The sequence below is a fragment of the Pleurodeles waltl genome, chromosome 11 (genome assembly GCF_031143425.1).
Source record: "Pleurodeles waltl isolate 20211129_DDA chromosome 11, aPleWal1.hap1.20221129, whole genome shotgun sequence".
Lineage (NCBI taxonomy): Eukaryota > Metazoa > Chordata > Amphibia > Caudata > Salamandridae > Pleurodeles > Pleurodeles waltl.
In genome coordinates this window covers 532916583-532930021 of record NC_090450.1, presented here as the reverse complement: position 1 = coordinate 532930021, position 13439 = coordinate 532916583, and the positions used below count along the sequence as shown (strand labels likewise).

At 45.5% G+C, this 13439-nt stretch overlaps 1 protein-coding gene across 1 annotated transcript in view; it reads left to right on the top strand.

Annotated features, from left to right (window-relative positions):
• Nucleotides 1–13439, top strand: part of LOC138265844 (uncharacterized) — a 157355-nt gene that overhangs the window by 28495 nt on the left and 115421 nt on the right. Inside the window, exons 3-4 of the mRNA XM_069213938.1 lie at nt 486–638; nt 1505–1653. Coding sequence (XP_069070039.1) covers nt 486–638; nt 1505–1653 — 302 coding nt within the window. The remainder of the gene's footprint in view (nt 1–485; nt 639–1504; nt 1654–13439) is intronic.

The window sequence follows — 13439 nt, the reverse complement described above, 5'->3', positions numbered from 1 at the left end:
TCAGTATATAATCAATTATAGTATTTGTGTACTTACAGATGGTATTACATAATAATAATTGTAAATACCCAGCAGCAATCGAAAAAACTACTTACAATTATTAAGTACAAATGTAATGCTGCCAGTAAGTACTAAAGGGCCATACTATCAATTTCACTGTTGTAAATATATATATCACAACGAAGGCCTCATTTTGAAATAACTTTAGGGGCAGTTGGTCTGAAGGCTAAGTGATCCCCACCAGGTAAATGTAAGGATCTCCTAATATGATTGGTCGATCTTATCCCAGGGGACTGGAGGCCATAGCCACGCTGACTTGCAGGTAGCATGCCAGGGTTTAAATTATGGCACTAATGGTGTGCTATCTATGATTTCACCTGCTAAAAAAGACCTTTCCTGGATGAACTATCAAAGCCTGATGGGTTTAGAGTCTGCTTTTTAGCTCTTCTTTTGGAAGCCTTCATTTTGCTGTTCTCTTGTTTAAGTTTGTGCTGGCCAACCCCGAAATCTCCTTGGAAGATGCACCGCCAGAGTTCCTGAACCCTTTATTGATGACCATCCGTGATGAGCGCTATATGTTGGGAAAAGAGCTCTTCGTATGGGGTATTCAACTGCGAAATCAAGACATTGCAAATCTTGTAAGTATAACAAACCTATTATTAGAACATTGTTACGATTAACCCTAATGTCTTCATAAATTGGTGTAGTACGTTTCGTCTCAGGAAAACCACATTTTGGGAGAGGCCTGTGATGCAGAGCAATGGCCGAGGGGAGCTGTTCTATTGACCATCTTTGCATTGTGCTTCAATGTTATAAGCTCGGGAGACAAGCGAAGTCTCTAGCCAGACCTAAAAAGGGTGTTATCACTGGACAGAACCCGAACTGTACTAATTTTATTACCCTGAGTCAGATTGTCCACGTGCATAGACAATTCATGCAGCAGCACACCAAACTGATAAATGAGCTTGGGACACTTGTAAGCCGTTGGTCATCAGTTTGGGTGAGTGGTCAATTTGGACTAGTCATCCGTTGTCAGTCAGTAGTTTTTCATGAAACTTTATTTTTAACTAAATCTGCAAGATCCTTTACTTCGCTGACAATACCACATTTCGAAGTAGTTGTGGAATATTGTCTACTTTTAGAGTATGTGAGAATTTGTAACTAGTCATGCAGAGATTGGCCTTCATGATTGATAGCATTGTTTAGTTCTATATATTATTGTGGTGCACTGTGCTTGGAATGAAAGTTTAATTGATTATACAACTGAGAAAACTATACTGTTTGCCAGTCTTTGTTGACACTTGATCCATATGATTGGAGCTGTGAGTCAACTCAGCCATAAGAGGTCTTTAGAGTTCAGCCATTTTATGGGGTGTACAAATTAGAGGGTCCCAGAACGAATGCCATTCTTTGCCCTTGCAGTAGTAACAATTCAAACAAATAATATTCATACAAGTCATAGCATGTTTCATGCCACCCTCACAGTGACTACTTTCTGTTGTAGGCAATCCTTCTAGGGCTGCGTGGACGCACAGTCTACCCCTTTAGTAAACTGGAACTTTTGGACTGTGGAATAGACACCTGGTCTTTGGAGCGACTTGGGAAAGTCATCAACTTCAGCAACCTGGTCTCCCTTGTTCTGGATTATAATGAGTAAGAAAGAGTATACAATGTGTGTCTGAGAAAGAAGTGTGAACAAAGCAATAGAAGAATGGTGTACTCACCAAAATAACCTAACTTTAGGGAGACTTGCTCTTATATACCTTCCAGTAAGATAAAGACTAATGAAGGGTGCTTGGTGCAGCCTCTGGTGTCATGTGTCTAGTTTGCTCTTCTTGTTTGCACTTACTGGCAATCAGAGCCATTTTTGTACAGTTTTGTTCATCCATTCGTATCGGATTTAACCCTATCCAGAAAATGTGTCAGAGAAGGCTATTGGTTGTTAGAATGGTGAGCAATGGCCCAACAGATTTATTATTACAGACTCACTCCGTATTATCTGTTTATTACAATGCCATTTTTGTATGAAAGGGTGATGGTGTCCTCACATGGATCATTTGTGGAAGTAATGTGCTCACTCTGGGCATGGTATTATTAGGTTCAGTCTTTTAATTTTCACATATTTGTTATTATTAAGAGCCATAATGTAAGTTATGAAATTATCATATACATAAAGTCAAAGACGAGAAGTGGAGCCACACTATATAAGGACGTAGAAAAAGCAGGTGGGAGCCACCCTGACATTGATTTTTTAAATGAATTTTAGAACGTAGGTTGATTTGGAGCGAGAGATCGAAAGAGCCATTTAGCACACGGAGGAGCGGAGAAAAGAGCAGAGGGGCACAGGAAGTGGGGACAAGGCAGCAAAACGAACCGTAGAGAAAATTATCAAAGAAAGTTACATTGGGGCAAGCCTTTAAATATAATAGAAAGCATTCTTTGCGTTGAAGATCATAGTGGAGCTGGGGAAATAAGATCAATAGAACTCTTAGTGGAAGCAAATGTTTTAAAAGAAGATGGAAAAATGTGTAAAATGGTTATTGGAGTTGAGTTAAAGCTTCATCTGAAGTCCTTATAAGAGGAGCAAGCAGTAAACCTAAAAAAGACAATAGTGAGGTAAGAGGTTTAGTGGGGTGCTTGTTGGTCAGAGCAACTTTATGCTACATCATGTTATCTAGTGCTTACTGGTGTGCCACTGTTGCCTTCTTCTGAAGTGGCTGCAAGCCAACGTTTTTATGTGAGTGGTGTAGTATGGCGCATGGTCCTAAAATGATACAATAATTAGAATGGTATGTGAATGGGGTGGCCCCATGTCGGTGTGATCCATGAGAGCTGAAGATATATACGCAGCTATACTGTGGTGAGCATGTGATGCAGCTAAGCGTAGCACTGTGGCTAAGAAGCGTACATGAAACAAAGGTTATTTTCCATAAATACCCATAAGAAGCATTTCATGCATCCCCTGCGTTTCGAAGGCCACGTTTCTCACCACCGTTCCTATATATCAATGATCATAAATTGGCTGTGAGTAGCTCAGAGTAATTCAACATTTTAAACATTTAGATGGGTGAGAGCCGATTATTGGTGGGCCATGAAAGTCCAAGCAATAAATAAATAATCCTTTAAATTCTGTATTTATCTTGTTACATTTGCTGCTCTTGGAGGTCAGAGGTCTTGGTGTACTTGCTTGGTGTACTTGCTGTACTTGGGGTCCGTGCTACTCTGTGACCAGCCAGCACTCCCTCACGAGTGGTGTTAGATTGTTGGAAATGCCTCCGTCAAGACGTTGTGATAGCCCAAGTTGGAGCTATTGTGTTTCTAAGTGCTTTACTGGGACTTAGGGGGTCATTCCGACCCTGGCGGTCCATGACCGCCAGGGCCGGGGACCACGGAAGCACCGCCAACAGGCTGGCGGTGCTTCCGGGGCCATTCTGACCGCGGCGGTAAAGCCGCGGTCAGAAAAGGGGAACCGGCGGTTTCCCGCCGGTTTTCCCCTGGCCCAGGGAATCCTCCATGCAGCGCCGCCATGGGGATTCCGACCCCCTTCCTGCCATCCTGTTTCTGGAGGTTTTTACCGCCAGGAACAGGATGGCGGGAACGTGTGTCGTGGGGCCCCTAGAGGCCCCTGCACTGCCCATGCCACTGGCATGGGCAGTGCAGGGGCCCCCTAACAGGGCCCCATGAAGATTTTCACTGTCTGCTTTGCAGACAGTGAAAATCGCGAAGGGTGCTACTGCACCCGTCGCACCCCTGCAACACCGCCGGCTCCATTCGGAGCCGGCTTCTATGTTGCAGGGGCTTTCCCGCTGGGCCGGCGGGCGCCCTTTTGGCGGTCGCCCGCCGGCCCAGCGGGAAAGCCAGAATGGCATCCGCGGTCAGAATGGCCATTTGGCGGTGACCGCATGGCGGGCGGCGGTCAGAGTGACCGCCTTAATCTTTGAAAATACATCTCTCTACTTGTGTATGTTGTATGTTTGTCATTTTGATCATGTTTTACTCAGATAAATATTGGCTATTGTTCTTCACTGGTGTGCAGTACTTCTGTGGTGGTGGTGGCGGTGGTATAATTCACACATTGCCTCCTAGATATGCCTGACTTCTTGTGCCAAGCTACCAAGGGGGTGAGCAAGGGTTATCTTAGCTGTGTGGCTCCCTTACCCTGACTAGAGTGAGGGTCCCCACTTGGACCGGGTGCAAACAACTGCCAACTAGAGATCCTATTTCTAACACCTAGTTACATGATCTATTTTCATTTATTCATTCTAATTCATTTTTGAACAGTCTGCTTTTAGCAGGGATGTTTTATTTTCTCTAATCAGCTGTTATTCTGGGAAAAGGGTTGCTATTACTTTCAGTGCACAACATTGCATTGTGCACCTCTCCCCAAGGCTCATGGGGGTGGTACATGATAAACTATCCAGTATTTCCATCGCAAAAGTCTGCAGACAGCCCACCACTTAGACACATGATTGCTTCAGGCCTGTTTCTCAGAACACTAACATGTTTTATTATAAAAACATCACAGAGGTCAAAGAAGTATAGAGAGGTCATTCCAGCCAGGAGATCTATCCATGCAGTATGCCATTTCACTGCTACTTGGCTGTCTCTGCAACCAACCAAGTAGACAGCGGGCAGACCCCTGTTTTCAGGTAATAGGGGTGGGTGTACCTTCCATGGACTAAGTACGGGCAGATTAGGGTTATCCCTGTTATGCTCTCGCTTAGGAGCTAGATGTGTGGGTAGGATTTCTTTAGGCACATGTTTATTCCAATATGCTGGGGTTGTATATTTTCTTTTCACTTATGGTAACAATCTTGATTGTGCTATGTCTCATCTTCCTAATAATTGCAGTCCATATATTTTATCGTAGATTTCAGTCTTTTCAGTAAATGCTTTGACAACTGTCCTGCATCACAGAGGCCAAAGAAGGCTACACTGGCCATTAAAGTCCTGATGCCTTGTTAAGGACCCTCGCCTTTGGCTCAGGCCTTTAACGCTGGAGCGAGCCCCTAATGGCCGGTACAGCCCACTACGGCAGCCTATAAGGCCATGTTACTTGTATCAAATATAGTTTTATCAGTAAAACTGTGTGTCTGTGCAAATTTAGTGGCCATTTCTATGGAAAATATGCTGTCTGTAAATGACAGTGCGCTACCAGATTATGCTTTAGATACATTAAAAAAAAACTCCTGCCTCAGGTCCTTTAAAGCTAGCTGGGTTGCAAAGGTTTGTCATTCAAAAAGATTTGGAAGCACTGATTTATATTGTTCCCAAGCCTTAAGCTCTCAGAATCATTAGCAAATGAAGCAACCCGTGTTAGGCTGTTGTGCCAGTCGTGGTAAAATGGCCTGTGAAATTATGCACGTAAAGAATCTTCTGTAATCACACACAGCTCAATGGACCTGTAAACATGTGCATAGTCCAATGTTCACACATCTGTCCTTGTTCAAAGTGCTCCGTGGTGTGACATTGATTGTTTAAATCCTTGCCTGACTATAGAATAATAGAACTATCCACCTTTTTCACTTGTGCTAGCATATAAAAACATATTTGTTTGTCATTAATATCTAACTTTAACATTTATCACGCTTGGACTGGTACAAAACAAATAGGCCCGGCACCAAAATGTTGCCCACATTTGCGAATCATATAGCTAAAAAAGTGGCCCACATTTGCAAATAGGGCAATCTTGAACTTGCACAGGTGGTTTGCAAGGTATGTATGTATTTGAGCTTGCTGCAGGCAAAGTTGGTGGTAATATCAGGGAAAGTAACATTAAAAACTAGCTTACAATGGAAGCGCAGGAGAGGGTTTTTATGTGCTCCCTGCCTGGTAAAGACGATGCGTTGGACATTCAAATGTGAAGCGGCAAAATGATTCTAATTTTGTATGCACAACAAGATATAATGGAACCGTGGCGAGGTGGAAGGGAGTTGTGTTTATATGCATGTGTTTGGCGATTTCAAACGTAATAAAATAAAAAAAATGTCCCAGCAGACCATAAAACAGGCCCACAAACCTTTAAATCTTGACTCCATCCCAGAACATAGAATTTTTAGGATTCCAGGTAGATTCTATCAAAGCACAGCTATTATTACCTCTCGCGAAGAGGACATATATCAAGGAGTTGAGGAGAGCCCATGTCTCTCCGACTAAATCATTGAAGACCCTAGCTCACCTGGTGGGTCTCCTAGCCTAGTCTATCCAGGTGATCTTTCCAGGGCCTCTCCACTATCGGGCCCTCCAGCACTTAAAGATTTTGCATCTTTGCAAGGGTCTGTCATACTCGGAGCAGATTCTTTTGTCAGAAGAAGCCAAAGCAGAGATAACCTGGTGGTTAGATCATATGGATGCCTGGAATAGCAGAGCAAAGTTTGCAGCTACCCAGGAGGTAGTGCTAGAGTCGAACACCAGTCTTTGGGGCTGGGGAGCTCACTGCGGATCAGTGGAAACGGGGGGGGTCGGTGGTCCTCTCAGTAGCAGAAGCTCCATATCAATTGTTTGGAACTTCTGGTGGGGGCCTTTGTGTTTCAATCGCTTTCCCCTCGCAAAGCGAGTTGTTGCATCCTGCTTCGCATGGACAACATTTCAGCAGTGCGATATATATACATCGACTGGGGGGGTACCAACTCACAGGTGCTGGTAGCGATAGCCAAAGAGTTCTGGAAGTCTTATCTTCAACACCAGATTTCTGTGATGGCGGAGTACATTCCGGGACGTTCCAATCTAGTAGCGGACTGGAATTCTCGCTTCCTGAGGGACGACAGTGACTGGAGACTGGATCCTCAGAGGTTTTCCAGCCTGAATCAGTGGTGGGGTCAATATGCGATCAATCTGTTTGCCTCTCGACTGAATACTCAGTTGCCCTGGTTTTTCAGTTGGAGACTGGATCCCCTAGCTGCGGGGTCGCTTGCGTTCCTCCAGTCATGGGAGACAGGGCTCCTGCATGCTTTTCCTCCTTTCTCCATGATTCAGAGATTACTCTCTCAGGTGAGGAGACAGGCAGCAGAGATGGTTGTGGTAACACCCCTGTTGAAGGCTCAGCCATGGTTCCCAGTTGCTGTGGTACTGTCATGCGCTCGTCCTCTGTGCATTTCCCACCATCCATCTCTATTGCTGGACCCAGAGGGGTTTCCGCATCCCATGATTCTGACAGAGCAGTTGTCTCATGGCATAGAGAGTTTCAGGAGACGTTGAAAAGTGCCAGGAGTTTCGGACAAAGCATTGTTTTTCTTGTCCCAATCCTGGGCCCCATCCACTCACAAGCGTTACGAGTCTTCTTAGAAAAGATGGACTAGTTGGTGTGGTGAACAATGTATTTATCCCATGGGAACAAGTATTAATATGATCGTTAATTTTCTTTCCAATTTGGCATGTCAGGGCTTCGCCTATAGAACCATTAACAATGTTTGGTCAGCAATATCTGCAGGGCATCCCCATGTAGAGGGTAAACGGGTGGGGGAACACCCTTTAGTTTGCAAATTGTTGTGGGGAATCAGGATGATCAATCCTCCTCAGCCTAAATATTCAGTTTTGTGGGATGTTAGTATAGTTTTATGGTTTTTGAGAGCTTGGCCCTGCAACGAGGACCTTTGGCGGAAAATTGTTGTCAGCAAAACTTACTATTCTTCTCTGTTTGATTTCTTGCCGATGGGTCTCAGATGTGAAGGCACTCGATTTAGCAGGCAGAATATTTACCCCTTCGGGAGTGTCTTTTACAATTTCCAAAAGAACAAAAACGGCTTCTAAATGTATTTCATATCCTGCATTTCCTCATCACCAAACGTTGTGTGATGTTAAATGTTTGTAAGCGTATGAGGAATCTACGCAGGAGGTTCGTCGTGATGTCCAGGGACAATTACTTTTTTTCATTACAGAAACCATTTGGTCTGGTTTCATCCGCCACTCTGGCCAGGTGGGTTAGATGGTTGGTTAATGAAGCTGATGTAGATATTTCTTTGTTTTGAGCTCATTCTGCTCTGGGTGCTATGGCATCCATAGCCATTTTGTTCAGGCTCACGTCTGGAGGACATTATGACAGCGGTAGACTGATCCTGAGATTCTTCATTCAAGGTGTTTTATCATTAACCTATTGTTGCTATAGCATCAGTGGTGTTGGATCAGCTTTGAACTAGCATAATCCGAAGCCTCTTGTCCTGACATAAAACAAAAAAATGTCTAGCTTTCCCATCAAGAATTTTCAATTCCATTAAGGACACGGAGGCGAGGATTATCCCACCCGTAGGATTGCCGAGATTATGTTGTAACTGATTTTGACAATGCCATGTAGTGATTAAATTAAACGTTATTAACACTCACCCATTGATCCTTATTTGAAAGGCTATTATTGGTATGTTTTTCTTTTATTCTAGGTGCAGATAATAAAAGCGCTTGAGGTTCAGAATTCAGAGTTCTGTTTCCTGGCATGTTGGAGTCCTGTTGGTTTAGTCGCTGGGAAGGATTTGTGAGATTGGGTTCGCTCAGTTCAAGCATCAGGTTATGTTATGTCCATCGCAAAGAAAGAGGAAGGACTTTGTTGCATAAGACTTATATATATGAGGCTTACGTATGATTGGACAGTGTTATGGACTACTGGGTATCATGGAATTTGTAGTTTTGTGTTTTCATTGGTTGCTGGTTTTTGTGCAGTAAAGAGAGAGAAGCATAATTCTCACCTCCGTGTCCTTAATAGAACTGAAAATTATTGACGCAAAAGCTAGAAATATTTTTATTGTTCACTTGTACCGCACCATAAAAAAAATGAACAAGCATTTGCATTGCAACAGGTCTCGCGTTTGTGTGAGTTAGAGCTATTGACATTGTAAACGATAATGTTTTTTACCTATGTGTTTTGTTTTGTATTGTAGTGGGTGTATGTAGTGTGTAGTGGAATTATGTGTGTTGTATTGGAATTGTTAGTTGTTTATTTATGTTGCGTGGAATTGTGTGCTGTGGAGTAGAATTATGTGGCATGGTGAATAGTGGTGAGAGCTGCAGAGAATAGATAGAAAGGAAGAATGAGAGGGAGAGGTAGTTTGTGCGGGTAGTGGTTATTGACATTGAGACAGAGGAGCAGAAATAATGTGTGAGAAAGAGAGAAAGAAGGGGAGAGCAGGTCACAGATGCCTAAAGAGGGAGCTTTTGTGTATGCAGAAGACACCCTAAGAGGAGGAGAGCATTTGTTTGAGTGACGGAAAGAAACCGTGCATGAAGATCTGAAGTTAACCATATTAGTGGGGCGGGGATAGTGCGTGAGACAGTGAGATAGATGGGTATGGCATTGGTAAAGGCAATAGGTTTTGCCTGTATGATTAGTAATAAGCTGTTTTTATTGTAAGTTGTAGCGTGGTGAGCAGTTGTGCAATTTAAGCAAAAAGCTTACTAAAGCATTGGCAAAGACAATAGGTCTTGCCTATGTGAGATTTATTGGATTTGCTAATGTTTTTAGCTATGTTACACATAGCTGAAAGTAATGTAAAAAAGCTGTATGACTTTGGGTGCAATAGTTACAATAGAACCAAAAAAGCACTCTTGACTGCTTACTAGTGGTAAAATATAGCAATAATCGGTTTCCTAGAGCATTTGGCCCCTGTGCCGCTGCACCATTCAAATCATGGCCCTAGTGTTTGTGACTGCTTGTTTAGTAGCAACATATAGCAATAATCTGTGCTTGGTGGCCTTCTTGGAGCTTTTGGCCCCCGTGCCACTGCACCTGCTGCACTATTCAAATCATGGCCCTGGTTCCTGCAAGGTAACCGATTGTGACTGCTTCTTTAGTAGCAGCATACAGCAATAATCATGTTCAGTGGGTTTCCTGGATCTTTTGGCACCTGTGCCACTGCACCTTCTGCACCATTCAAATCATGGCCCTGGTGCCTGCAAGGTAACTGCGCATGTGACTGCTTGCTTAGTAGCAACATACAGCTATATTCGGCGTTCAGTGTTTTTCCTGGAGTTTTTAGCCACTTTGCCACTGCACCTGCTGCACCATGCAACAGGGTCATCCAGGGGGCTGCCTTGGAGGTTTCATGGAGGTGAAACTGCAGTTGAACCTCTTGCAATGACCGGTGCCCCACAGCACGGCTCCCGGATTCTGCTCCTCTAGCTGGCTGTACCTACTCTGAGGAGAGCGAGACACCTCCAGGAACTGTAGACTGAGAGGGGGACAGTGTTAGGAGGGGTTTGCGAGGAGCAGTGGCGAAGTGACCCTGTCGTGATTGCTGAAGAAAGGGGGGCTGCACTGAGGGAGGTTTCTGCAGTGCAGATGGCTGTACCTCCTCTGAGGAGAAGGAGACACAATGAGCTTTAATATTTATTTAAGTATATATTTATTTAACAACTTTGTGTAACACTCAAGCAAAAATTAAGGTATAAGAGAGCTTTAGTATGTGGCATGGCTAACTGCCGATAAATTAGGGTGCGAAGGCACGGAGCTCCCGACTGACTCCGCCATCCGGGTCCCTTCTGATCGGCAAACACTGACCTCGTCCCTAATATTACAGCGGGGTGTGCCCCGCTGTGTACTGCCGGGCCAGTAACACAGGGCTTTGGGGGTTAGCGGTGGAGAGAGAAGGAAGGGGAAAAAATAAAACACAAAACTTCTGCCTCCAAGATGGCGGCATGTGGGCCTCTGTAACTTGGCTTTGTCGATTGTGGCTGAGCCCGTGGGCCCTGGAGCGGCACTGTGGCTGTACTCAACTGGACCCAGGGGCAACTTATGGCTGAGATAGTGTTGGAGCTGTGTTCCTTGTGGCAGATCGCCAGGTGGCCTGCATGAAGGACGGGTTGCTGCCTCTCCCTGCGGATCCCTGAGAGACCCATCGTTGCAGCAGATGGGGCCCTGGTTGGGTCTGGAAAGGAGTGGAGACTGAGCCCTGAGTGGGCGAAGCAACCTAACAGCGACGGTGAGTGCAGCAACTTACTGCTAGCTGTTCCCATGCCCGGCCCTGGAGACACTGCCTGGGAGGGCCCGCCTGGCTCCTGATCTTCCTGCGGTCCTGAACGGCTCAAAGGGTATGCAGGTATCTAACAACTTCTTCAGAGCTTAGGTATCAGTCTTGTGGCATCAGCACTTCGGGGGGGGATGACACCACTGATCGCCCCCACCCGTGCCTTGAAATATTTTTATATTTATTTATATATATATATATATATATATATATATATATATATATGAATTAGCTGAGGGGGGGCTGCGCAGAGGAGGAAATTAACACCATTGCATGACCACATAGACATAATTGGCCCCTTCCTGGGCCACTGCAGAACTGAAAGGGGGCGTCCCAGCAGAGGGGAGAAGCTTGTTATTCAGGGACGCAAAGGCCTCTTGCAGAGCACTACCTAACAGATCACTCTGGATCCTAACAGCTGTGCTGGTATTTCTTGCCACGTCTGACCGGGCCACACTATAGCTGGTCCTACATTACCAGACATAGACTCAAGGACATGCGCATCATCGGAACTGGTGCTTCCCTGTACCAGTGCCTAGCAGCAGGGGACCGCCACCAGTAAACCTTCACCTCCTTGAAAAGACCTGGAAAATATTCGGCCTGCTTGCCCAGAGACAGTGCCATGATGGATAAATAGAATAAAAGAGGAAAATTAGCTAGTCCTCCCAGGTGCCAGATCATCCGGCTTCTGCGCAGGCAGTGGTGGGCGGAGCAGGGGGTATTCCAAAGGGGGAGCATTGCAGAGCAATGCTGGCTATCATTCTTCAGGTAGTCAATGCGCTCACTGGAACTCAAGAGCATATCAAGGGACCTGGAGCTGATATGACTGCCTTCCTGGAGGAGTGGCTCCGCACCGAGATGGCCCTCAAGGGCCTCTCCCCATTCTTTGCCCTTCAGCGTGCCCACCGGGTGCCTTCTCGGCCCCTGCCACCTGGCGTGGGTCCCAGACCAGTTGTGGCCAGAGTACTGCACTTCAAAGACTGAGATTACATCTTGACTCAGGAACGAGTGAAAGGAGATGTCACGTACAAAAACGGAGGGTCATGATTTTCCCTGACTATACCAGAGAAGTGCATCAGCAAAAGGCCTCGTTCATGGATGCAAAAAAGAAACTTAGAAGACTGGGCATCATGTAAACAATGCTGTTCCCTGCCTGGCTCCGTGTGACACATGACAACTCTGTGCAGGTCTTTACATCTCCACTCCAATTATGGGACTGGATAGAGCAGCTGCCTTGGCGGGTAGCTCGGCCAATGGTATCCAGCAGATCACTCGGATATCCCATAGAAATAGAGTCAAAACCATGAAGAATGCAATCTTGTCCCCCTCCCAGGCCCAATGACAGCACCATAGGGCATAGTAGGAGGAGGTTGCAATTGGCAAGGTGGGGTTGACTCCCCCATCGGAGGGAGTTAAAGATGACCCAGAGGACTCTGACTCACAACAAGCATCAGTTTCCTCACACAGCTCGAAGACTCTCCCCCACAGGTCACTCCTGTCACAGCGGATGAACCTATCTAAAGAACCTGCAGAAGAAGGGACAAGACATCCTATGCTGGAACTGGAAATGCTTGAATGACCTGTTAATGTAATGATGAGCCCTAACCACTGACTGAGATCAGTTCATATATCCTTTTTCACTATATACTATATTACTATATTACCTGGATGACGGGCAAAGAGGCTCCCACCTAAAACAGTCCCAGTAGCTCTAGCAGCTCTAATTTGTGCATATGAAAAGGGCCCAAATGTTATTGTACTGTTTGCTAGTTTGGATGGGGGTGAACGCACTTCTTGTCCTGGGATCGGTTAGTTGGGGTGCTTATGTTAATTGGATAATGGGACTGGAAGATTCTGCTGCCTGTGCCTCCATTATTATGTCCTCTGTAAGGTGGGTTGGTATCCCATTCCCTCCCTGGAGCTCTTAAGTCTGGACAGTGGCTCCTGGATATCCCTGTATGGATCACTCCTAGTATCCCCCTTAACCTCTACACTTCTTAGTTTGAACCTCAGGGGCTTAAACAATATGACAAAAAAGGTACAAGGTATTTGCATACTTAAAAAGACGAGGTGCCCACATCGCCCCTTTGCAAGAGACCCACCTCACTCTCCGGAGCAGGAGGCTCTCCCCAGGCGATGGCGAGTACAGGTGTACGCCATGATCTACTCAGCCTTTGCCAGGGGAGTCTTGATATAGATCCGCCCTGTGATGCCATTTCAAAAGACTGAGGAACTCATTGACCCCAACAGGCTTTATGCCTTGGTGTCTGGCAGACTCGCAGGACAGGATATTACTTTTCTTGGGCTTTAAGCCCCAAGTTCCAACCAGGGGGCATTCTTCCAGGCACGCTCCCACTCGATGGCTCTACATCTAACACACCCTGTCATACTAGGGGGGACTTCAATAGTGTGTTTGATCTCACAGTGGACCGATCTCACCCGCCCCTGAGGGACTTTCCTGTGATTCGGTTGACACGGACATTCCAAGAC